Genomic DNA, 26684 nt, shown 5'->3' with positions numbered 1-26684 from the left:
CACGCTGTGGCGTCCCCTAACGGGACAAGCCGAAAGGAAAAGAAGAAGTCTTGAACATGTATGTGGAGTAAGCTCAAGTGAAGTGATAAATTAAATACATGTATTTTTTTGTTCTGGATCTTCAGGGTCACAGGCCTCCAAGGAGCTGGAGAAGATCGTGATGAATACGACACTCGTGGGGGATCTACAGCGCCTCTCGCCAGTTTATCAGACGTCCGACCTCGAGGCCTTCCACTCCTTGGTCATACATTTCGCACCAAAAATGTATGCTTTTTCATTCAAAGGAATGGAATGCAGGTTTGTATCTATACTGAGACAGCGTTGTTTACACTAGCAATTGATATGTTCAATATTTTTGTACCTTAGCACAACGTTAGCTGCACTACAATGAGAATGCACATCGATCACAAGGTGCAACCGCAGATGGGAAACTTTGCTACAGTCTTCATTATCTGACGTACAAGAGTGGTGGCTTTGTCATCCACAAAATTCTTTAAAATCCAAGCTATGTGTCATCCTCCTGGCTTCTGGGCTGGGTGTGGCCAGCCAATCACTAGACACACACCTGCGCCTCATGAACGTTAATGACACTCAGTACATATAGGACCCGGGGTGACAACTAGTCCTCCGCCAAATCGTTGCCTCTGATACCTCATTCCGGCACTGCCGTTTGCCTGATATCTAACTTGTGTGTACCGACCCACGGCTGTCCCTTGACCACCCTTGTAAGCTTGCCGTTACTATTACCTCTGCTTGTTTGGACTGTCTGCCTGATCCCTGACCTTGGACCGAATCAAGGTTTCCTCTGTACTGCCTGCTTGTCTCTGGAGTCGTGCATTTGGGTCCGCCCTCGAGCCCCGTTCGTGACCCTATGGTAATTATGGCATATTGTTCATATTGAACTAAAAGCTTTACAATACCTACGTGTATGTTGCACAAGGATTATTGTGTCTGCTATTCAATTTTGAAGCATCCATGCCATTTCTGCATGTACCGGATACCTATACGCAAGAGAATTCTGAAGCCATAAATCCCTTTTATTGTCAGTATTTTTAGGAAGAAGAAATTTATATTAAAATTCATGAATACAAAACTGTGGTATTATAAATTGGTTGACAGTATTACTTTTTTTTTTTTTTTAGAATTGCCCCCTTGAAATTTAATGTGAATAATAATAATGCCTCCAAGACAGGTGGATGACTTATAATGTGATTATGCTGGCCTTAGTATTCACTATTGTAGTGTGGTTGGTTTAATATGCACATGACCCAGTCACTGATGGTGTAGTGATCCACACATCTGACTTTGGTGCAGGCAGCGTGGGTTTGATTCCTGCTCAGTGAAAGTGTCTATCTGCCCTGCAACTGACTGGTGACCGTTTCAGAGTGTAGTCTGCCTTTTGTCCAAAGCTAGCTGGGATACTATCTAGCGCTCTTGTGATGAAAAGATGTTTGGATAATGGATGCAAATGACCCAGGATACATTTTCTAAATTAAAATATAAAATTTTGGATTCAGAAAATTCTATTGAGAAAACAAACTACAATAGTCATATCATGCTTCATTTCAAGTTTTTTTTTTTTTTTTTTAATTTAGGGTATGTGACTGATCTGATGGCCATTGTGGAGGCACTGTGTTGCAGAGTGCAAGATGATGAAGAAGGCATGGACTTTCTGCCTCGAGAGAACCTCTGAGTGCAGCCTGTGAAAAACCTGCCAATGAAGCGGCTGTCCGTGCTCATGTCACTTGTTTTTGGAAAAAAAAGAAATGTCACATTTGTACAATGAACAAATGTTTTTATTTTTTTATTAAGATGAGAAATTATTTTATCCCAAAAACTTCTAATTTATTACTCATTCAACAGTTACATTCTCAAAGAATTGGTTATAGCACTGAGGATGTATTACACAAAATGAAAGGAAATCAATGTACAACAAATGATTGATTTGTGCAAAAAATGTTATAATCTAGTAATTCCTGTAAAACAAAGAACTAAAACTGGTTTTAGTTTCCTATTAGTCTCACAAAATCCCACATAGTCTGAGGAAAAACTTGCCTCTAAACTTCTGAACAGCACATGCAGGAAGAGGGACACTCACGTCTGCTGAGAAATTTTGCCATTTTGTTTCCCTGATATATATTCACCTATCACCTGTGTTCTCTGACATCTCCAACACACAAGATGGCGTAATTGGAAACCTATCCATTGTTTCAGTTTGGTTCAACGGCTTGAAGCCTGGCTTGGCGCTCAAATTGGGGAAGACTGCAGGCTTGCAACAGCTCAGAAGTCCACCATTGGTTCCGACGCTTTCCAGCTGCGGCACCGCGACGTGCAGGAGGGGCGTGGTACTTGTCCTTGTAGTGTTTTGTTTGCGAACATTTCTCCCAAAGGAACAAGCGTTTGAGTGAATGACGAAGAATACACTAAATTCAATAATATAAAAAGTAAAATACGTCATTGGTTCCCGTTGACTGGGACAGGAAACGGAACCATTCAGTTCAGTCTCTCCGTGTCACTTGAGATACGGAGCTGTTGCAGTGCAGTAGATCTGGTCAGTTTTCATAATAAAATACACTGAAGGCAAATTTCAATACAAAAAATATATAAAGTGTTCATTATTGCGCTATGATTCAGTTATGGCAGAGGTTAATGTAATTATTTTAAACCCGGAGCATAGACGTCACTGTCGGCCGAAGAATTGCTTTCGTTTTGAAGGGACGCCTGGCTTGACTTCCGTGGCTGGCTGAACTATTTCCGGTGTAAGTGGCGCTGGCTCATCTTTTCTTCCTTTTCGCCGTGCGGGAGTAGGCTCGATCAACTTCAGTTTGTGTTCCTGAATTTGGACCCAATGTTGTGAATCGTCAACTTGGGATACTCGTGATCTCTTCTTTAGTGGACTAAAACATCACCTGTGCAATCTGTTGGAGTCGTTACGTGAAATTTGAAGCTTTTCGGCCGAGTTTAGCCTCGTTTGCGAACAAAGAGAGAGACTATCAACATTACGCGAACCAGAGATCAAGCGTGAGGTGAAATCTTTTTTCCACTACCGACGAGTAAGATTTGACAAAAGTGACGCGTGTTTGGAAGAAAAAAAAAACAGCTGAATTCTGTTGGCTTTCTGACTCGTTTTTATAATTATCGTGACGTGGTTTATGTGTCTGGCGGCACCTTAGTTACTGGTTACCTCGTCTGCCACACAGTTCTGAGGACTGGGACTCAAATCCCAGCCCCTCCAGTGCAGAGTTTGCATGTTCTCCCTGTGTGCGGCTGGGTGGGTTTTCTGCGTGCACTCCGGTTTCCTCTTAAAAAACGTTTGGGGCCGATCACGCAGTTTAAAAAAAAAAAAAACCCGATCCATTTTCTCGTGACGTCACCAATTTTGCTGCCTCGGGGGGAAAGCTGACGGCGGCCATTTTCGTTCCCTGAGCACGTTGTTAGTACATTGAGTAGAATAACTTTTAATAAGATGCCTATTTGCGGTGCTGTGGGTTGCTCAAACAGACGTGGGGTGAACAAAGATGTCAGTTTTTATAAAACTCCTAAAATTATCACTAATCAAGGTGATGAAGCACAAATTCTCAGTGAACAGAGACGAAGGTTATGGAAAAAGGTGGTCAATCGTAATGACATCACGACAGAGGAGCAGTGGGATCGGACACTTGTCTGCTCAAGACACTTCGTAAATGGTTAGTTCAGTCTTATTTGTTATAGTTGGACTGTTGTAACTTATAACAAATGTTCACAAGCGTTATTTGGGTATGTAAGACAGCGATTTTGTGATATTTGGTTACATAATGAAAATTGAGGTCTTAGTGGTATTTTGTAATATATACCTGGGATACCAATAGTAGGCTACTTAATTCTTGTTAATAATGCAATAGTTTCTAGTTCTGTTTGTTTTAACATTATTTCTGAATGGGGAGAATTAAGGTGGCAATAAATATAATTGGGTATTAATTGATTATTTCCAATTTCATTTCAGGAGAGAAAGCTTATCTACATTCCAACACCAGCCCATCGTGGGTGCCAAGTCTTAACCTCGTAAGTTGGATTGGAATGTTCAAGCTCAGTGTCTTTGGCTTAAACTCTGAACAAAATTTATCTGTCAGCGATAACACTACAGCCTTTGGCAAAGCAGCATGTAGCTGGTCCATGAAGTCTTCCACTTCTATCTTGGTTGTGGATGAGACTTCACATCTTGGCGGTGTTGAACATGTGTTTTCTGACTCCTGAATTTCATTGTTCAGCCTTTTCCTTCTCTTTGAAGAGGAGGAAAAGTCACTGTCTCTAACCTGCTTGTATGGCGTGTTAAAAGTTGTAGCTGTTGAAACGCTAATATGCTGGAACATCGGTAACGGATGCTTCATTCTGAATATGTCTCTAATTCAAACATTACTGTCCCAATATGGCTGTAACCTTCACCGAGGCCAGCCATACATGTACAATGGGCACACTGCACTGTACCATCTAATGACAAAATAACCCAATGCTCCAGGGGCTTCTCTCTCTCCGTATGGAATGATGAATCTGTGACAAATGAAACATTAAAGTTGTTTAACATAATGTCAGTTTGTGGAAGCCACTCTTACACTAGTGGGCATATACTTGTGTTTTTTTTAATAGAAAAAGAAACAGTGAATTTGAAATCAAGATGGATATAAATTTTCAGCAATAAACATGTTAATGGAGGTTTGCATGTAGACTTGTTTATAACATTTGCATGAATAACCATTACATATATATTTAACATTTATTATATGTCGATTTTATTTGCCCATTACCTTAGCACACATTAAGTGGAAGCCTTCGATCTTCAAATGCAGAATATCTTTAAACCAGCTGTCCTGGAAAATCTTGTAGGCGTCCATGGACTTGTAATGTTTGAACTGCTCTTTTGTGTATCCAAAGACATTAAAGATCAGGTAGTTTACCACATCGATGTATGTCACGTCTGGCTAGTCTTTTCTCTCTGTAGAGAAATCCGTTAATGGAATTTCCCAAGGATTCCGTTTCATGGCAGCGATCTTCTCGTCATACCGCCTGCGTCTTTCAGCCGTCAGAGAGTTGTAGTACAGTCCACCATTTGCATTGCCGCTCGCTTCAGTCAGGTCCTTCAAAACACCGCCATTTGCCATCACTACAGAAGTGACAACGTGTAAACCGTTAATTACGATGTCTTCGGCTGCCATGATGAGATACTAAGAGGGAAAAAAAAAACTTATTCTGGCTGAAAGACTGGTTGTTGATAATCAATGCGTCATTGTGGTGTTTAACTGGATTGGATATAAAGATATAAGGAAGTAAAATGGAGGTGCGCGGTGGTGTATGGGTAATTAAGCAAAAAATGTCACGTCAGTGAAAACATCAGATTACTACATATACTTGTGTGCTTAAAGGAACCCTCCGGTCATTCAAAAAAGGAAAAGCCTTAATCCGATAGCTCATGTCATATGTACTGCACCTTGAAAATTTAAAGTTAATATGATATCGTTTAATGGTGTTTTGAGAAAATTTTTATCGGCAATCATGAATTTTCATGGGCGCTACCATTTTGGAAAGTCACATGACCTACTTGCGCGTATGTGACGTATTCTGTGCGTAAACAAAGAAATCATGGCTGATTTGTAGTGTCAGCACATGCTGTACAACCACTATCGGAGACGTGAAAATGCTCTACTGCATTGTGAAATTTTGCCATAATTAGTTACAAATAATCCGAGGAAGGCTAAGTGGCATGTTATGCCCAGTAGGAAAAAGAAACATTTAAGGACCCAGTGGCTAGCGAAGTGTGCTTGCCCTGAGCCGTACGACAAACAGGCCTGGGTATGCAGTGAACATTTTGTGCACCCAGACGATTGTTCAGAGAGTATGGTTCGGTACTCTCTGGGTTTTTTGAAGGAACCTATGCTCAATCCAGGAGCAGCCCGTTCAATATTCATTGATCGATTTGCTGAGCAGGACAAAGGGACACAACAGCCACAACTGCCGGGAAACGCACCAGTCAGCGATGCCAGTTGTGGATGTCATCGTAGTAGTTCAAGTACAAAGCGACGCAGGGCAAACTGTGCAGCTCAAAGCAAGAGAAGGGTAAGTGATCCTAAACTCTACCCTGTCTAGTTACTGTGTTATCGGGGATATAATCTTTATTCTCCATTACATTTTTCAGCTTGTTAAGGAAATGCTTTCCCCTGTCATCCATGTTGTGGGTGATCAGGAAATGTCACCTGATCTAGAACAAGCAGCTGCTCGTTGTACAGAATATCTTGGCCTCCATGAAATAGACAACCCTTCCATTTTTGAGGATGAAGCGAGGCTTGGTGAATCTTCAAGTGCCATGTTGCCTCCAGATTTTCACTGTAAATGCTGCAGGCATGCTATTGCTGTCAAAGGTATGTGGGTGGTGCGCAGATGTACAAATCAACTTTTTGTGTGACTGTATGTACTCGTACTGTTCTACTGTAGCCCATCCCAGAAAGACGACAACCACATGCAGGAATTCTTTAAATGATTTGTCAAAAAAGAAATATCATCTGAACTCACATCAATATTGTTAAACATACGTACTGTATGATCTTTTGAATCATAATAAATCTGAAGTCCTGCAGAATCTATTCAAATAATTCCACTGATTTCAAATGTATATATTAATTAGCTGTGCATTATTTCAATTAAATTATGGGTATTAAATATTTACCTCTGAAAATACACTTAAATTCTTTTCATCTACTTTATTTCAGATGCATCAATGCAGACAGATATAGACTTAATAATTGAGGCAGTTCCTAAGGATCACACACATTCCCAAAAACTTGAGGACATCACAGATCCTGTGTCAAAGACCGATGCAGCTCAAGATGTAAGTTTTTTTTTTTTTTTTGTTAAAGCATTTGCTTTGAACATGCATTTATTGGCTTTTAATGGGAAAAGCCCAATATCAAGATTTTCTGGTGAATACTAAATTGTGTCCATTCAAGAAAAAAAGAATAGGCTTGAAAATAGAAATCTAATCTAAGATGGGTCAACCCACATTATAATAGTAAAAGTTCTGACACCATATAGTGGAGGCCAAAGATGGTTTTTATTTTGAAGGGGCAGCCACAGTGGTCTGTCGCTTGAAATATTTGTGGCATTTTAGATATTTTTGGCGCAAAGGTTTCTGGGTGATAAATCTTTTTTTCCTTCTGGACATGCGGTTGGGGACTCGATCGCCTTGAGTAAAACTTCCTGATTTGGATTCAATATGGTGGATCCTCAACGCAGGACGCCCCGATCACTAAATTAATGGACTAAAACGTCATTCGTGCAATCTTTGTGTAAGTTTTGTGCACTATGAAGCTTCCCATCCTTAGCTTAGCTTGCTTAGCTTACACTTGTGGACTTAATTGCTTGAAAATATATTTTTACAATAAATACAACTTTTTGTTCATTGATTAATGCCAGTGAGGTAAAAATACCGAAAGAACTAATTCACGGTCTTCTGTTTCACAGCAATAAGTAAATGCAGTATTTAATGGATCTACTTTTTCATGACATTCATGTTTGTTGGGGTGTTGTGAGATTTTTCATTTTCAAGTATGTGCTTTTACTCATAAAGGTTTGAATTCACTGGTTTGTATTCTTCAGGTCAAATAAAAATTACGAGATAGAAATAATGGGTGCTAACTTACTGTAATTAAATGACTTTATTGTAATTAAGTAACTTCCCCACACTGACACTTAAGAGCATGATTCGACAGAACGGAAGCATGTTTACATACAGCCACAGGAGCCAGGGGTAGCAATAATTTGCTAGGCTACTTAACCTTTTGTTTTCTGCTTGCAACCCATATGGTATCAAATGTACGTGAACATACTTTAAGCAAGACTTACACAAACGTCCTCCCCTGTCCTCAGCACCAATGACTACCACCATGTTTTTTTTTTCCTCCTCTTTTGTTCTTATGTTATAGTGGTCCACTGTCATCTCCACGGTCACGAGTCGCATTTGAGTTGACAAAATAATGCCCAATTGTGGGGGGAAAAAAGTATAGGTATAGGAATGCAAGATTTTATTGCAGTAGTCTCACAGTGCAGTCGAAATAGAGCAAATTTGTCTTGTCTGTTCTGCACATTACATATGTCAGCCACCTCGTCTTTTCCATGTCGGTGGTGTGTTTTTTTTTTTTTAAACATTGGCTGTCAGATATTTACAGTACAACATCAAGACTAAAAAAAACTATATAAATGAGACTTTACGATGATTTGTTCTGTTTTGGTGTCAAAATTCACAGATCTGATCAATGACATCGTTAATTGGCTCCGAGAAAGACATTTTACTCTGCGTCGCCATCATGGACATTATATCTCAATCCAAAAGCAACTTTATTTTTATATACGTTTTTTTTCATGTCTTTTGACCCAGTACTGTAAATATCTGATGGCCAATGAAGTTATAAAACAAATCTCAGCACGATGGGAGAGATGATCACAATCTCTTTCACGATTGGAGTATGTCAGACTACTGCAATAAAATCTTGTATTCTGATACCACCGCATCCATTTTATTTACGATCAGTGGGCTTTTCTGGTCAACTCAAATGTGACTTTATACACTCATTACTGTGGTGGTGACGACAAGGGTGGCTCACATCATCTGTATTATCAAAGAAAATGGGGGGGTGTTGGTGGGTCATGATCGTGTAAAGCCAAATACTACATAAAGATAAACTAGGTTTTGGATTTATATATATCCAAGACGACGGCGATGACAAGTAAATGTCTTTTGCAGAGTCTATCAATCATGTCATTGTTCAATTATGAATTATGACATGAAAACTGAATGTCCAATTAGCAGAAAATGCAGATTCCAAACCGGCCGATACATTTGGTATAAAGTCTAAAAACATGTATGGTAAGCCAATTGAGGACTCTCGATTGCCCTCAAGTGTGAATGTGAGGGCAAATGGTTGTTTGTTTATATGTGCCCTGTGATTGGCTAGCATTCAGTTCAGGGTAGACCCCGCCTCCTATCCAGAGAGCTGCGATACGCTATGGCAGTCCCTGGCACCCTTGTGAGGATAAGCGGCAAAGAAAATGGATGGATGAATTCTAAATGCTTTTGTTGAATAATAACTTTTCGCACACACTATCTCTCCTAGAGAAAATGTAAAAAATAGATGTCTTTATCTGTAGCTTTTCCTTTTGACTTTTTAACCCGTTGCTATTTTTACTAATGGACTGTTTCACTCATCTAAATCTGAATCTTGATATAATTAAGATGTCCGGTTTTCACTTGGTTTTCTCATTGCATCTCATAGCGCAGAAAGTGTTGTGATCGTCATGTAAAAATGTGTGCAAGAAGGACAGGAGAGTACAAGGAAGAAGTTCGAGTACCAAAAAAAGAGGAGGAGCCTTGTCAACTACCGGACGCTGTGTTCAATCTGCAGCCTCGTATTGTCCTACGCAGAGCAGGTTGGTTCATTTGTTGCATGCATTCTAATTTGAATATTCTTATTTACGGGCTCCATTTGATGATGCATTTTACGTAGCATTAGTTACATCCCACCCTGCGACTGACCGGCGACAAGTATAGCCCGAAGACAGATGGGATAGGCAACCCTTCCGCGACCTTTGTGAAGATAAGCAACTTGGAAAATAGAGAGGCGTGTGTGTGTACACCGTAATTTCTCGAGTATAATGGGCATTCCCAATGTTGTCCTAAAAAGAAACGGGAAAACCCTTCTACCAATGTACAATATGCAACACCAATTTGCTGCTACCCATATGCTCTAAATATTGCGAATTATCTGTATTTATATTTTGTTCGGTTTGTACTGACTGTACAACAATCATTAATAATAATCATTGTGAATGTGCTGATGTAGCAGTAATATATAACTTGGGATAGGCCACAGGACACGCTTGTCCTGGTCCCTGCAATTGTCAGACTCAAATCCCTCAACCAACTAAAATAAATGCTCAATGATGGGATAACATTTTATTAATCCTGTTGATAACACATATTTTAGTATTAAATAAATATTTATTAATATAATTATTTTTGCATTAAATATTTGTGCATAGTGCATTTTATCCTCTACATTACACATCCTTGGTCAAGACTTCAAAAGCAACATCTGGCTCATCTCCAATCTGTAAAATATCCATCGTAGCGACCCTTTGGTGACTTGGTCCAGTTCTGGTGCCTTCTGAATTCATTAACAGTGATCCTATTTTGCTCCCACAGCATCTTATCCTCTGTACCATCCAAGGTGTTTGTGGGTAAACATTTTTTGAATCTCAAGAGTTTTGGTTCCGCAATGCTGCCTCTCGCCCACCTGGTGCCATAGCTTTCCTATGGCATCAGGTGGGTGTCAAAACAATGTGACCTCAAACTACGTAGAAACGAGGGTAATGGGCACATTTATAAAAGAAAAAAGCGACCATTTCAATTGTGTGCGCGCTTCTGTCCCCCCCCCCCCCAAATGTGCCCATGACGCTCGTATTACCTAGTTTAAGCTCACATTGTTTTGATACACACCTGAAGCCATTGAGGTGAGCTATTGTTGTTTTCGACTGCGGCGCAAATTCCGTGAGTGATGACATTTCTTTTAAAAGCAGCTCCACAACTAGCCGTTGTAGTCGACATTTTTTGTCTTGGTTTAAGTTAAAACAAACTCACGGGCAGTCGTTTGTGATTTTTGGTACAGTAACAACAAACATGCTACGGTAACGATCGTAAAATGCAAGCTCCCGAGGAGGTCATAGAGTTCAGGTTGGAAGCGCACATTACCGTAACAAATGTAACATAAGACATCCAATATATAAAAATGTATATGGATACCTTTACCCTTTTTTTTTTTAACCACTATTTTAGTTTTCTTTCATACCTAAAATTAATGTGCTTTAATAACTGAAAATTTGTGCATTATTTGAGAAATTACGGTTGTGTGTGTGTGTGTGTGTGTGTGTGTGTGTGTGTGGTGTGTGTGTGTGTGTGTGTGTGTGTGTGTAAAAGAACATGTTTGAAGTCATATCTCTATTGCGTATTCCAGATAATATTGCGGTATGTTTTTTTGCCAAATGTGTCAGACTTGTCCAAGAGAGTTCCGCAGAAAGGTCGCAATTATTTCACGCAAGGATAAGTACACGGATTTAAGGTTTTGGACGGAGCAGGACGCAATGTCGGAGTTAAAACGAAATGTTGGCGATCGATGCAAAAAAGTTTTACGCTTCACAGACTTCATATTGAAATCCATCCATCCATTATCTACTGCTTTTCCGGGTCGGATCGCGGGAGAAGTAGCTTCAGCAAGGATACCCAGACTTCCCTTTCCCCAGCCACTTCCTCCAGTTCTTCCAGAAGTATATGTGGTAAAGAGGGAGCTAAGTCAAAAGGCGAAGCTCTCAATTTCTACGTTCCTACCCTCACCTATGGGCATAAGCTGTGGGTCATGACCGAAAGAACAAGATCCCGGATACAGGCAGCCAAAATGAGTTTCCTCCGCAGGGTGTCCGGGCCCTCCCTTAGAGATGGGGCGAGAAGCTCTGTCATCTGGGAGGTGCTCAGTGTCGAGCCGGTGCTCCTCCACATTGAGAGGAGCTAGTTGAGGTGGCTGGGGCATCTGATTCGGACACCTCCCTGGTGAGGTGTTCCGGGCATGTCCCAGCGGAAAGAGACTCCTAGGACGACCGAAGACACGTTGGATCATTTACGATTGAAATCCAACAGGATAAAATAGTGGAATCGTACTGCGCATTTAAAGCAGGGTGAGAACTTTTTACTTGGAAAGATCATGAGTATCTAGTATCCCTATCATTGTAGTCTTTATAAGGGAGTTAGGTTCAATTTTCTACAAGTACATTTAAAGCTCAAGTGTCGTCAAACGGATGATTTTTGGGATATTATTAATGAAAAACCCACAGCCAATATGGTCCCTTGTGTTTTTTCATCGCAAAACATGATTTTGACGTGTACAGCTTTTTGTAACTCCCGCCATGAAAATCCTCTCAGGAATTTGTTGTCGAGAAGAAGCAGGAAGTGACGTAAAGGACAGTGCCGCCCCCTCGTGGACGCGTTTGTTTCCATTAGTTTTACCTCCGCGAAGGTAGCTCGTTGTTCCTTCGTGTTAGCCAAAATGCCAGCTCATTGCATTGCTGGACATTGCTTGAACACTCTGGAGAATGGAATTACCCTTCATAAGTTTGAAAGAGATCCTGTTCGTTGTGAAAAATGGATTGTACGGGTGCAAAAGATGAGCGCTTCATGGGTTCCAAATAACAGGTAGGTGTGTATACAGCTACTTAAAAAAAAAAAAAAAGTTTGAGGCAGACCATGTAATCAATCTCTCTCATAACGTAGCGAAAGATCCGCGTATGAAATGTGTTGATGTGCACATACAGCTATTAAAGAAAATAGTAGTTTGGGGCGGAACAGGTAATCGGTCTCTCTCATAACATAACAAAAGATCCGCGTATGAAATTTGTCGATGTGCGCGTCGCCCAGCCAACAATGTCTCACTCAGCCTCCAACATAGCTCGGCTCCACCCCCTCCTTATATAGCACGGCAGGTCGAAACTCTGCCACACCGGCTGAGGCGCCGCGTTCGGCGGTCACATCTTCTGCGAAGGCTGCGCGTTGGGCTTTGCGATAGGGGCAGCTCTGAAGAACCCAGCCGAGAATGCGTTACTCAGTTCCGTGCGCACATAAAGCGCCCCGGCTCGACTGTAACTAAAGCAGCACTGCTCGGCTCTGTCATAAGCCACACCAGCCAGCTGCGATGAGCCGCGATGGCTCATCTCCGCCGCGGGAGTGGATCGGACGGGAGGCAGTTTGGCCGTGATCGGATATCATCTGAATATGGCTCGAAACAATAGTGTAATATTGCCCTGAGGGCTCGAAACAGTGTAATATTGCCCCGGTAACTTCACAGGGTTGTGTGGTGTTGTCCTTTTCGAAAAGAGCTTCGGTGTCAGAAAAATGAGAATATCTCTGTTGTGCGGCTTCCATAGTAGCAGGCACTGCGCGTTTTCAACGGCGGAAGTGACAATGACGTCAAGGACATATGACGCGACTAATATGGCGACCACTTGGATGTCGAGGGACACTTAATTGCGCAACTTTGTGCATGGATGACGCGCTCTCCGCTCACTTTTTTTTTGGTGTAGACATTGAAGTGAATACTGTATTTTTCATTACAATATCTATTTTAGAATGTTTATAGGGATGTCACCCGCATTTTAAAAATTGGTGATTAACTCCAATCAGTATTGTAGTCACCAGATGAAAAAGTTTGACTTGGTTCGTAATCGAACCCAGTGCTGGTGTGATCCAGATGGGCAAATGGACATTTCTCTTGCATGACATCGCGCATTTACGTATCCATAACCAGACTCTTCGGCATAAAACATTACACACTTCATTCAGCAGGTCAGTGACACAATAACAAAGTGAAAGTTGTTCTTCTGCAATGTATAAAGCATTGATAATAATGAAATCAAAGTCACAGAAGCTACTTCTCACTCACTTAGTTTCGAACATACAGGCTTGTGTTAGTTGTTTATTGTTCACATATTAATTGTACGTGCAGTCTTCCATTAGCCTTAATCCATCGTAGACACTTCAATTGTGTTTTATAGGCTTTGGAAAATTAATCAACCGGGCCACTTGTAACCCAGTAGGATATCTTTCGTCAGAATTGCACGTTGCCCAAGCACATCTGAGGACCAATTTGTTTGTAACATTAACTTTTCAGAGCGCACGCGACTGATAACCAGCATTGCTTGTGGGACAATGACGACAAGAGGGGCGTCAAGCCAGGGGTTAAGACAATGTGACTCTCTGATTGGCTATTATTGTACGAGTGATTGACAGGTCAGAAAGGTCCATTCCGCGGCACTACCAGCGCCGGGCTGGTGTCGTCCCCACTGGGGAAGGATTCGAGCAGGGAACTAAGCCGGCCCATTACCTGCTGCAACATGTTGTAACGGGTGAGCAATCGTCCAAAATATGAGCGATGCCGTCCTTGATCCTGGAGGGCATTGCGCACCCGATCTGAGTCGGCAGGGTCCATGTGTTGGCCAGATCATTCTGTCATTATCAGAACACGAGGCTGAAACCAAAATGCCTGACTCACGAGACCAGGTATGTCTTTTTTCAGTCCAAGGTCAGAACACAGGCCGGCAGTCCAAACAAGTAGCAATTTCAGAATCACTAGCCGAAGAGGCAGGGTCATCAACGAGACAGGGTTCGGTTCACAGAACATCTGGATGTGGAGTTGCAGGAAAGTGTATATCCTATATCTTAATTAACGAGACTATAAGCAGGTGGGGGCATCTGCTCATCGGATCAGGTGCGTGCCGAGTTGGGGAAAGACACATCCATGACAGTGTACAAAAGAACACACAATGATGGTGGGAGTGTAAGGAATTAAGTTATCTGTTGTTGATTTGTTATTTTCCTGTTTGAGTGCTTTTTTAATTATATTTTATTTAGTTATTTATTTTAAGTTCCTACGGTCGGATGTTTTTGTATTTCCATGACGGAACAGGAAGTTGTGTTCTCTGGCAATGGTGAAGGTGCGAAAGCTAAAACAGAGCTAAACAGAGAAAATTGTTAACAAAGATAAAGGAACAAAAGAATTATTAGATGGTTAAAGTGTTGAGAAAGGGAGACAAGTTCTTACGTGGTCATAGGAATGACAGGTATTCAAGGCGATTTGACGGGCAGTATTCTGGACCTTAAATTCAATCAGGCTGCTACAACACCCTTTTTTTCAGCTTTTTTAATTTAACATAATTTAGGGAGACTGCTGTGTTCATGTGCATGTGCAACGGTATATCATAATAATATAAAGTAGTATACCAACTCGAACAAAGCAATGTTTAGAAACTCAAGATTTTTTATTTCCCTGAATACTGGTCAAATCTGAGGTGGTGAAATTCCGCCCAAGTGCAATTTTATATCAAATGAGTTAAAACTGCCCCATCAATAAATTCCTTTTTCCACACCAGCTATACAGTGATTTTGGTCTCCACTTCTGTCATTGTTGTTACAAAAAGACGGCTCAATTTTTGTGGGGGGGACGGGGGGGGGGGGGGGGAGAAGTGTTTCAAGTGCAATGAAAACTGTTGTTGGAAATGAGTGCTTACGGCCATGCTACCATGAGAACGCCCGATCTCGTCAGATCTCGGAAGCTAAGTGGGTTTGGCCCAGATTAGTACTTGGATGGCAGACTGCCTGGGAATACCAGGTGCTGTAAGCTTCTCTCCCTGGCTAAAGGCAGGGGGGTTGCGTCAGGAAGAGCATCTGGCATAAAACTGCGACGAACAATTATACGTTCATCGAAGATGATACGTTGTGGCTTCCTGTTAGGTACAAAGCACGGACTTCTCGCTCAATGTGGACCCAGAAGCTCACGGCACCAGGATAAAATGATTGAGACAGAGGCAGAGTTATTTTTTACCAAACTGCAGTTTGGGGAAAGTTCGGGGGAAGAAGAACATATCCTCCAAGCCCACCCGTAAGACTCTCTCCGAGTCTCCCCAAAACCACACATTTTATTGAGCTCCACACATAGGGTGGGGGAGAGCGGGTTTCACAAGACAAGTAAAGTTGTTATACAGAGACAGTTAATCTTCTCAAGGCCGGGTGTCCTCTGAGTAGACACAGTTCTTCCTGTTACAAAAACCCACAAGAATGCAGCTATCATAAATTTGCAGTCACCTTGAGCTCTTAAACTTCCCATAGACAAACAGCACACACACGCATCCCTGCACAGCAACAGAGTCATTAAAAGAGATTTATGACACATGAGGTGATACATTTCACAGGCATCTGTGAAATGTGTAAGCTTATCTTACACTTCCCCTAATAAGACATGCCAAAAGGAAAAGAAGAAGAAGAAGTTGTTGTAAATGACAATACAATTTCAATGCAATTTCACTGTATTGGGCTAAAAATAAATTCAGATAACTTGTTCGGGCATTATGGACCATGTAAATTTTCCACATTTCCGTTCTGGATTTTTTACTTGTGGCTAAAACCAAGCCAACTTGGACTTTCTTCCACACTGAACGTTTGTCCTCTGTCACAACAAAAGTCATTCATTCAGTGGTGATATGCCGCAGTTGTGAGTTACTGAGTAATAACACCCCATTTCCTCTACAACATTGTGTGGTTGCGGTTAAATACTGTGAAAAAATTCATTTCCCTGTCTTGTAGATGTCAGTGACTATCTTCACCCAGAGTGGCAGCGGTCAGTGTCCCGTCACGTCAAAGAGGAAGAAGTTGAAGAGGTACAGTGTATCAAAGAGGAGGAGGAAGAAGTCCTACACATGAAAGAGGAAGAGCAGAAGAAAATTATCCATGTTCCAGCCACTGATGTCCATTTGAAAAGTGAAGATGAAGGTCAAAGTGAGGAGAGACAAGGGGCAGAGCCTTCAGAATCAGCTTTATTGGCCAAGTGTGTAAAAACGCACAAGGAATTTTCCTCTAGCAGTCGGTGCTACCCTGGTACAACATTCAGGACAACCAGGAACAGCTCAAGTGAAGGAGCCCACTGTGGAGGATCACAAACAGATGATGATGAACAATCGAAATGTGATATGACATGTCACTTGACCAACAAATGCTGGAAATGTTCTCAGTGTGGGGAAACTTTTGCGTCTATGAGGAATTTAAAACAACATGTGAAAATACACACAGGTGAAAAGCCTTTTGCATGCACAGTTTGTGGTCAAAGATTCATGTGGAAGGGAGATTTAAAATCCCACACAAGAACACACACTGGTGAGAAACCTTTTTCCTGCTTAGTTTGTGATAAAAGATTTACTTGGAAGGGAGATTTTAATAGACACACAAGAACACACACTGGTGAGAAACCTTTTTCCTGCTTAGTTTGTGGTAAAAGATTCATGTGGAAGGGAGATTTAAAAAGACACACAAGAACACACACTGGTGAGAAACCTTTTTCCTGTTCAGTTTGTGGTCAAAGATTTAATCGGAATGGAAGCTTAAAATTACACACAAGAACACACACTGGTGAGAAACCTTTTTCATGTTCATTTTGTGATAAAAGATTCACTGAGAAGGGACATTTAACAATACACACAAGAACACACACTGGTGAGAAACCTTTTTCATGTCCAATTTGTGATAAAAGATTCACTGAGAAGGGACGTTTAAAAAAACACACAAGAACACACACTGGTGAGAAACCTTTTTCATGTCCAATTCGTGATAAAAGCTTCCCCAAGAAGGGACATTTAAAAAGACACACACGAACACTCACTGGTGAGAAACTTTTGCCTGCTTACTTTGGTCAAACATTGTTCTCTAGTACAGTAATCCCTTGATTTTCATGGTTAACGGGTCACTTAGAGAGAGGGCGAGAAGCCACCGGCCACCCCCACAACACACACGCACACACACACACACACAAACACACAAACAACCACTCTCCTATCCACACCCCAAGAATTTTCATGTACAGTGAAGAAAATAAGTATTTGAACACCCTGCTATATTGTGAGTTCTCCCACTTAGAAATCATGGAGGGGTCTGAAATTTTCATCGTATAGGTGCATGTCCACTGTGAGAGCTAATCTAAAAAAAATCCAGAATTCAGAACGTATGATTTTTTTTTTAATTATTATTTTTAACGATTTGTGTGATACAGCTGCAAATAAATATTTGAACACCTATCAACAAGAATTCTGACCCTCAAAGACCTGTTAATCCACCTTTAAAAGTCTACCTCCACTCCATGTATTATCCTGAATCAGATGCACCTGTGTGAGGTCAGTAGCTGCAGAAAGACACCTGTCCACCCCATGCAATCAGTAACACTCAAACTTGTAACATGGCCAAGACCAAAGAGCTGTCCAAAGACACAACAGACAAAATTGTACAACTCCACACAGCGAGAAATTGCTACGGAGAAATTGCCACGCAGCTTGATCAAAAAAGGTCCACTGTTGAAGCAATCATTACAACAGTGTTTTTCAACCTTTTTTGAGCCACGGCACATTTTTTACATTGGAAAAATTTTGTGGCACACCACTAACCAAAAACGTTACAAAATGACACTCTGTATAGTATATTTAATTACAATAGAATTTCTCAATTTATTTATACTCAGTCAGTGTGAAACCTGGGCCTGTTTAGATGAACACAAAGCCGATATCCTGGCAGGAATAGAAGAAAGACACACACGGAGCTCTTCTTCAACAGCTCTCAGTCTCTCTCTGTTTTTTGTTTTTATAGCAGTTAGGCTTGAAAAGCTCAGCTCACACAGATATGTTGTGGAAAATGGGAGCAATGTCAGAACAGCTTTGTTGGCCACAATGGGGAACTCCTTGGCAGCAGTCAACCAAAAACTGTCCAAGGGAAGATCAGCAAATCTTAGTTTTAAACCACGATCCTGTTTCAGTTCAGTTAGTTCCTCCTGCTCTTGTAAAGTCATGTCCTTTCCAACAACTGATGCCGAGCTGGATGGGTCCCTAACCCAGTCAAAGCATTCAGTGGAGGCTGAAGAGAAATAAAATTTCTCCTCAAGACTTTTCACAAATGTTTACCTATTACCTCAGACAGTGCAGCAGTGTTGCTTTGGCGTTTGTCTTTGAGTGGGAACATCTCCAGGTTGGCACGTTGCACATGTTGTTGCCAGAGGTGCACCTTTAAACGAAATCCATTTATTTTATCTGTGCTTGTAAGCAGGTTTTCATTTCGGCCCTGCATCATTGTGTTCAGTTCATTAAGATGATGAAATATATCAGCCAGGTATGCCAGCTTTGCGCACCACTCATCACTTGCAAACAGATTTGAGTAATCAGACCTCTCGTTAGAAACATTTTAAGTTCCTCTCGCAGCTCATACACACGGGTCAGCACCTTACTGCGCGACAACAATCGGACCTCCGTAAGGAGCAATAAGGCTTTATGCTCCGCTCCCATTTCCTCACACAGAGATGCGAATATACGGCTTTTCAGAGGTCGTGTCTTTACAAAGTTCACTATGCGCACCACATCGTCCAACACAGGAACCAGTTCTGCCGGTAAAGTCTTAGCAACAAGGGCCTCACGGTGCAAAAAACAGTGCGTGACAATCAGATCTGGGTTTCTTTCCTTGACTCTACTCACGAACGAAGCCTTTGGTGCGCCCGACCATGGCTGCAGCTCCATCAGTGCACACACTTGTGCAGTTTTCCCACGTAAGTCCTCCCTGGTCAAGATATTCCGATGTGACCCGAAAAATTTCCTCTCCAGTTGTTTTTTCTGGCAGTGCCTTGCAAAATAGGAAGTTTTCTCTAATGGCATCTCCATCCACAAAACGCACATTGGCCAAGAGCTGAGAATGTCCACTAATATCCGTAGACTCGTCAACTTGCAACCCAAATTTCCCACTGATGCGTATCTTTTCCAAAACATGGCTTTCGATGTTTGTAGACATGTCATCAATACGCCTGGCAATTGTGTTATCAGAGAGCGGGACTTTAGCTATGTCTTTAACCGCATCAGGGCCGAGCATCTCGTTGACAATTGCTTTACAGGCAGGTAGTATTAATGTCTCTGCCACAGTGTGCAGCTTTTTTGATTTAGCAACAAGTTTGGCGACTAGGTAACTAGCTTTGAGGGCTTTCTCATTTACCTTTGTGGTTTTTCTCATAAACGTTGCCTGTTTCTCTGTGTTTACACGTAGGCGAACAAAATAGTCTATCGGCTTGTTTTGAAGCAACGGGTGTGTCGTTTGGAGATGGCGTTTAAGCTTGCTTGGCACCATGGCGCTGTTGGATAGCTTCTCGCCACACACCAGGCATAACGGAATAGGTGTCATCTCATCCCCGGTGAAAGTAAATCCAAACAAAAGATAGCTTTCACTATATTGCCTTGAGCTCACCGTCTTTGCTTGCTTTTTCCCACCACTCATACTAGGGCCTTCATCCGGGTCAGAATCTTGTCCAGGGCCCAGTTCGGAGTTTGCAGTTGTCCTTTTTAAAAACTTCTCCATGACTGTCAAAGCGGTCTCTCAGGTGCATCACTATTTCTCTTGGAGGAACGAGGCAATCAGCTACGTGTTGCCACATGGACAAATATTACATTGCCAGCCTTTACAGCACGGACACTGGACAATGAGATAATATTTGCAGAAAATTATTCATAAATGTTAATTTTTTTTAAAAAAGTGATATTGGATAATTTCTCACGGCACACCTGACGATCTCTCATGGCACACTAGTGTGCCGCGGCACAGTGGTTGAAAATCACTGCATTAGAAAATAGACGAAGCTAAACATGACGCTCAATCTAAATCGGAGTGGAGCCCCATGCAAGTTATCTCCTCGTGGGATCTCAATGATCCTTAGAAAGGTGAGGAATCAGCCCAGGACTAAACAACAGGACTTGGTCAATGACCACAAAAGAGCTGGGACCACCGTTTCCAAGGTGACTGTTGGCAATACAGTAAGAGGTCATGGTTTGAAATCATGCATGGCACGGAAGGTTCCCCTGCTTAAACCAGCACATGTAAAGGCCCGTCTGAAGTTTACAAATGACCATTTAGATGATACAGAGGAGTCATGGGAGAAAGTTCTGTGGTCAAAATTGAACTTTTTCGTCATAATTCCACTCAGTGTGTTTGGAGGAAGATGAATGATGAGTTCCATCCCAAGAATACCATCCAGACTGTGAAGCATGGGGGTGGTAGCATCATGCTTTGGGCGTGTTTTTCCACACATGGGACAGGACGACTGCATTATATTAAGGAGAGGATGACCGCGACCATGTATTGTGTGATTTTGGGGAACAACCTCTTTCCCTTAGTCAGATCATTGAAGATGGGTTGTGGCTGGGTTAGGGTTAGGGTTCAACATGACAATGACCCGAAGCACAACCCAGGAAAACCAAGGAGTGGCTCCTTAAAAAGCATATGAAGGTTCTGGCATGGCCAAGCCAGTCTCCAGACCTAAACCCAATAGAAAATCTTTGGAGGGAGCTGAAACTCCATGTTTCTCAGCGACAGCCCATCAAGCTGTCTGATCTAGAGAAGATCTGTGTGGTGGAGCGGGCGAAAATCCCTCCTTCAGTGTGTGCAAACCTTGTGAACAACTACAGGAAAAGTTTGACCTCTGTAATTGTAAAGGCTACGGTGACCACTCCATGATTTCTAAGTGGGAGAACTTGCAATATAGCAGGGTGTTCAAATACTTATTTTCTTAACTGTATGTATATCTGGGTACCAGAATGAATAAAATATGTAAACAGGATTTATACTTTACACATTTGAGACAAAGATTAAGATAGTTCATGCATTTACTTAAATCACCTGACTTCTGGAATAATATGCCCAAAATACAAGGACAAGAGGCATCTGTCCCATGAGGAGAACATGAGTCACTAAACAGTAACAGTCTGCAACACCAATCTGATCCAGTGTCTTGCGTACTTTATTTTTTTCTGTTTTTTCAAATTTTGAAAGCACACAAGGTCAAGTGGCAGGGGCGAGCAAGCAAGTTAACAAAGGCACATTTTTTGATAACGGTGTGTGTGTGTATTGGTGAACGTGTCCTTGGCCACTTCTTAGAAGATCAGGAGTTGGCTGGTGCACTTGTGTGGGGACTGTGCATCCTGTATGCGCAAAGAATCTTCGAAGCAAGCATAATACTTTGGCTTTGTTGCAAATCCATAACAAATATATTTACGATAATTCAAACTATTTAATTATAAAACCTTTGTAAATCTTTCCTGCAACAGTCGTCAACTGTGGTTGAGAATTGCTCTCGCTGTCTCTCTCACATGTACACAGACAAACACACGCCGAAGGAGAGGCTCGTAGAGTCTTTAAGTTCACTCACCTGCAATATTGCAACATGATGATCATTAACATGATCCTTGAAGAGGTACGCATGCCATCCTCTTCCAAAAAAAAGACCTTTTTCAAAAATGTTAAAACACAATGCAGGGTCCAACAAGGAGAAAGGTTACCTGTCTGAAGTCCTGGTGGACATCTCAGTAGGTACCACAGTGCCTGTGCCTTTTGCTGCACAAAGTGGTTGATTCCTCCCGCTGGATCCCAGAAAGGATAGAAGTGCTCCCACATCAGAGCAAATCCCTCCCGCTGGTTCCATAGAAGGATAAAAGTGCCCGTAACGTTAGTAGTTCTTGGGCGTTGCAGAGGAAGCTTTTGCTGGGGCAAAACGCTGAGGTGATACTGTAACTACATAATCAAAATCTTTTATCACGACCACAACATGGGGGGGGGGGTGTGAAAAGTAAACATGATGCACTGGATCTGCAATAGGTGAAGCGTGAAGTAGAGAGGGATTACTGTGTCAGGTTAAAACACACAAGTGAGCATGTGAGAAAAGCAATGATCAAAAAGCTTTTAATGTAAAGGTGTAAAGTGACCCACTGATAATGATAATAACTGATGACCTACTTACTATTATTGACTGAGAACCAACTTTCTTGTATTCTGTGTACCAGCTATAATTGTATCTTCGACCCATAACAAAGGTCTCTTGTCCCCAAACAGTGGTTGATCAGATTTGACCTTATCTGATCTGTAAAAGTGAAAATATTGGGCTAGTCATTAAAAAAAAAATTCAGAGTATTATGCTGCCTTTTGTTGACATGTCTGCATATGTTTTGGTGATGGCTGACATTTTTGGGACATGAAGCCACATTTCTTGGGCGAGCCTTGCAAGAAAGAGATTCCCTGCTGTGTTTGTCATTTTTAGGATGACGTCCTTTTCCATCCCAATCCATAGATTTCTTTTGTTGTTTTTTTTTATGCACAATTTGTGAGGGAACATAATTTTGGGAGTGCTAGCTATTTTCCATGCAATGTAACAAATGTATGAAATCAATGTAAGACACACCACCAACTTCAACAAAGCTGTGTTTAAAAACTCAAGCAAGGTCTATTTTTTCTTAGTTTTAATTTTGAAGGTCAGGATTCCACCTAACAGCTACGATGTATAGCAATATGATGAATTACTGCCACTAAGGAGATTCCTGTTCCCACACTGGCATTCTGAGGGCTTTTAAATGTTGGAATTTGTTGATGAAAAAGGGCCATGCAAAAGGGAATTAGTTATTTTCCAATTGTTTCAAAATGTATTTTTCATTTCCCTGAGCATGCATTAATTTGGCCCAATGTTTTAGTAATGTCAATGTTCAATAAGTGAATCATTGATTGAAACACTGGAAAGAATGACTTTTGGTGGTAAAATGTATTTGTGATCCTGAATAAAATTCGACTAATAAGAACTCAATTTGCTTGTACATCAAATCAGTTTTCCCCATTAAAAAGAATGAAAATGTATTTTTTTTTTTCATTGGAAACCCTCCAAAAATAAAAGGCCCGCACTATCCAGCAAAATATGGCCCAAGCGACAAGGCCGAAGTGGAAAATCTCCAAATTAGGGCACTGTAGAGGATCACAAGCAGACAGCCTCTTCACTCCACTATCAGATAGTGATGACATTAAGTCCCTCTCTCCTCACTCTGATGATGATGTGATTTAAAAGTCCAAAAGTGATTTGTCACACAACTATCAATGGAAATGTTCAGTGTGGGAAAACCTTTGCTTGTAAGAGCAAACGCCACATGTGAAAACACACTGGAGAGAAACCTTTTTCCTGCTGAATTTGAACTTCTCGAAGTATTGAAGATTTGAATGTGACGTCACGACACCACGTGCATTTGTTTATGCAGCCATATTGGTAGGCAAGTTTCTGCAGAAGAATCCAGACGCGCTAGTGTAGGTTTTGGTTGTTTGTTTTTGTACACTTTGTTTTCTTTCTTTTCCTTTTTTCTACATAATGGAGCACAGAAGTGAATGCCGTGTTGAATTTTCTTTTTCTGACCATACCAAAAATCTCGATCAGCAGTCAAAAGACCGTTGTGTGGACAAAATCAAGTCAATTGGGAGCGGACTATACAGACTACTGACAGAAGTTTTCTTCTGTTATGAGTGCTGCCACTTATCCAAACATCCTTGGATCCTTTGTTCTCACTGCCACTGTAAATATTTTTACACATTGATGTATCCACTGTCTGGATTCCAGATTGAAGATAGATCCGCATGCAATAGTTACAATTTATTTTCAAAAGCTGAAAACATGTACTGTACATTTAATTACATATAGATTGGTATGCTACATCCACAAATATATTTGTTATGCATCTAGGTGTAATTCTGAAAAAGCTAATAAAATATTTTTTGTTTCATCTTCAGGGAGGTCATTCACAAGCAATGACTGAGGTGCCTCTGAAAGTTTGGGTGAAGGCAAAACCGGATGGTATTATGTGTCATCACATTGTACTTGTAAGGCAGGCCTCAGTGAAGTTTGTTCATATGTCGCAGCAGATTTGTTTGCCATGGAAGCTTGTGGCAACCTCAAAGATAATAAATACCACATGTACACAAACAAGTAGCTTGCTAAGAGCTAGACACAGCATCAACCCGAGCAAATATCCAGTTTGAAAAACTGGGAGCTATTGATTTTACTGGACCACATCAGAAGATAGTCAATGAAACCACACATCATTAAGAAAACCTCTTCCTCCAGCACCAACTGAACAACAACTGCTAGAGAAACACCATGGGACATGACCAGTGGTGTAATTAGTGCTTGAAAACCGTAGCACTGTGTAGCACATTCAGAAACCAGGGACCTTTTAATTTTCAGTCTAACACTCTCCCGACTAAGCTATTTCAGCATTGTGTCTTCGGGACCATTTCCTGGTTGCAACTCATTCAAAGGGCCTAAAAAGCCAAAGATCATTGGACATGACGAGAGATGAAATGACAACAAAAAGAAATCTTCACAATACCTTCCATCATAGGGGAAGGTATTATGTGAAATCACAACAATATGATATATAGGTGTATATATATATATATATAGGAGAACTGGCGTTAGACAGGACACTCAAATCTTCACTCTCACAGTTGCTTGGTTGCAAGGCTTTCAGAGAACCTTTACGTAAAGACCGCGAAACACAACCAGATGTTTAACCATCCATCAGTTTTCTTCTCCGCTTATCCTCACGAGGGTCACAGGGAGTGCTGGAGCCTATCCCAGCTGTCAACGGGCAGGAGGCGGGGTACACCCTGACACACACAAACACCGCAAAACACAACCAGATGTTTAATAAGTGCCAGAAAAGCACACAAATACTGTACTAAATGCTGAAACCAGGGATTGAACCAGGGACCTTTAGATCTTCAGTCTAACGCTGTCCCATTTAACCAATTTCAGCTCTGTGGGGTGAGCTGGCGTTGCCTGGTTGCAACTCATTCAAAGAGGCTAATAAGCCAAAGCTTATTCGACATGACCAGGGATGATATAACAACAAAATTAAATTTGCCAAAAACTTATATGACCTCGGAAGAAAGTTTGGTCAAGATGGTGGAGAAAAAACAAACTGGGACGACGTGATAGGGAGAGTTAGGAAAAGACTCGGGCTCTGTGGACTGAGACAGTTGACATTTGAAGGAAAAGTGCTCATTCTAAAAGCAGTTATTTTACCTTTGCTTTTATTATTTGGTTCTGTTTTAACCCAACAAGAATTGTGCTTCGAGATCAGTTTTCTACCTTTATTCTTATTTTATTTTTTTTTTTAGCTGTGTCTGATTCCAAAAATTTTGGAAAGAGTTATTCACAGAATATATTCAAAGAAGGTTTTATTATTTCATATTGACACAATATTTGGTCAAACTTTATTTCTGTCATTCATAGTATTTTCCAAGATCCACAAAAAAGATTGTGGAGCCTGGCAAATGTAGCTAAGCAGGACGGAGCTGAAGATCGCCAGTCGGAAAGGTCCATTGACTCAAGATGTTCGATGTGACCAGCATCCCATACACAACAGCTCCTTGATGACAAAAACTGCCAGTTTTCACTCAGTTGAAGACCATCTGTTCCCAGGAAACCAGTGCAAAAGCCTCCTCGTTAGCATAGTGGACAGTATTTCTGCCTGTCAAATGGAAGACGGGTTAAATTCCCTGATGGACAGTTCACTAATATGTTGTTTGGTTTTTGTGGGGCTCTTCTTCGTGGAAAACAAGCCCAGCCACTTAGTTTCCAAACAGGGACCTCACGTGTATGTGGTGAGTATCACAACTCCAGCTCTACACAACTGAAACTGTGGCTCGTGTGCTGTCAGTCAGCAGGACCAGCAAACTGCTTCCCTCCCTGGAGTTGCATTTTGTAACTACGGTGGCCTGAAAGTGCGAAACATAAGTCGTGAAACATTTTAACCTTCCAGAAAACACAAAACAAACAAGAAAATTGAAATTCGAAAATAAATTAACCAAACACAATAATGAAATTAATTAATTGCCATCACAGTATGAATTCAAATTTCTAGCATGGAATTTTTTTAACATTGAAATCCAATGTAAAAATTTCAACACGTGTGTGTGTGCGTGTGTGTGTGTATATATATATATATATATATATATATATATATATATAAGAATAATTTTGATCATAATTATCATAGATTTGCTTCCAATAAAGAAATGCTTTGCTCTACCCTAGATAACGTGGCAGCCTCCTAGCAGGAGATAGCAAGAACAAAAACATCTAATCATCAAAACTGTTAGAACTGCTGCCTGTTAAAGAAATGATGACCACACATGTATTCAGCAATTTTCCACACATGCACATGCACGTGAACAAACATGTACACCTTGT

General features: G+C 41.2%; 1 protein-coding gene and 1 pseudogene across 9 annotated transcripts; both read left to right on the top strand.

Annotated features, from left to right (window-relative positions):
* Nucleotides 1-594: 594 nt before the first annotated feature.
* On the top strand, nucleotides 595-26315 carry LOC133493861 (zinc finger protein 2-like). 9 transcript variants are annotated; one of them, XM_061807769.1, is made up of 9 exons: nucleotides 595-725; nucleotides 799-874; nucleotides 1596-3686; nucleotides 3983-4041; nucleotides 5899-6087; nucleotides 6167-6389; nucleotides 6738-6856; nucleotides 9297-9450; nucleotides 16202-24197. In XM_061807769.1, the coding sequence occupies exons 3-9, from the start codon at nucleotides 3467-3469 to the stop codon at nucleotides 17332-17334; spliced, it is 2097 nt and encodes a 698-aa protein (XP_061663753.1). In that variant the 5' UTR covers nucleotides 595-725; nucleotides 799-874; nucleotides 1596-3466; the 3' UTR covers nucleotides 17335-24197. The 9 variants fall into 9 exon arrangements, 8 of the variants coding, with proteins under 8 accessions (XP_061663753.1, XP_061663759.1, XP_061663758.1 ...); XM_061807775.1 differs by having other exon boundaries at nucleotides 641-874; nucleotides 1596-2759; nucleotides 3583-3686; XM_061807774.1 differs by having other exon boundaries at nucleotides 641-874; nucleotides 1596-3026; nucleotides 3583-3686.
* Nucleotides 15124-15242, top strand: LOC133494032 (5S ribosomal RNA; annotated as a pseudogene).
* Nucleotides 26316-26684: the final 369 nt, after the last annotated feature.

Source organism: Syngnathoides biaculeatus, chromosome 20 (assembly GCF_019802595.1).
Source record: "Syngnathoides biaculeatus isolate LvHL_M chromosome 20, ASM1980259v1, whole genome shotgun sequence".
Classification (NCBI taxonomy): domain Eukaryota; kingdom Metazoa; phylum Chordata; class Actinopteri; order Syngnathiformes; family Syngnathidae; genus Syngnathoides; species Syngnathoides biaculeatus.
The sequence above is the reverse complement of the archived record's forward strand: the minus strand, read 5'-3'. Positions and strand labels throughout refer to the sequence as shown.

Bases quoted from the DNA above. Each gene is read 5' to 3' on its own strand.
- LOC133493861 (XM_061807769.1), top strand. From the start codon at position 3,467: ATGCCTATTTGCGGTGCTGTGGGTTGCTCAAACAGACGTGGGGTGAAC. The intron at 6,390-6,737 runs GTATGTGGGTGG...ACTTTATTTCAG, and splicing joins GCATGCTATTGCTGTCAAAG to ATGCATCAATGCAGACAGAT. The intron at 6,857-9,296 runs GTAAGTTTTTTT...TGCATCTCATAG, and splicing joins AGACCGATGCAGCTCAAGAT to CGCAGAAAGTGTTGTGATCG.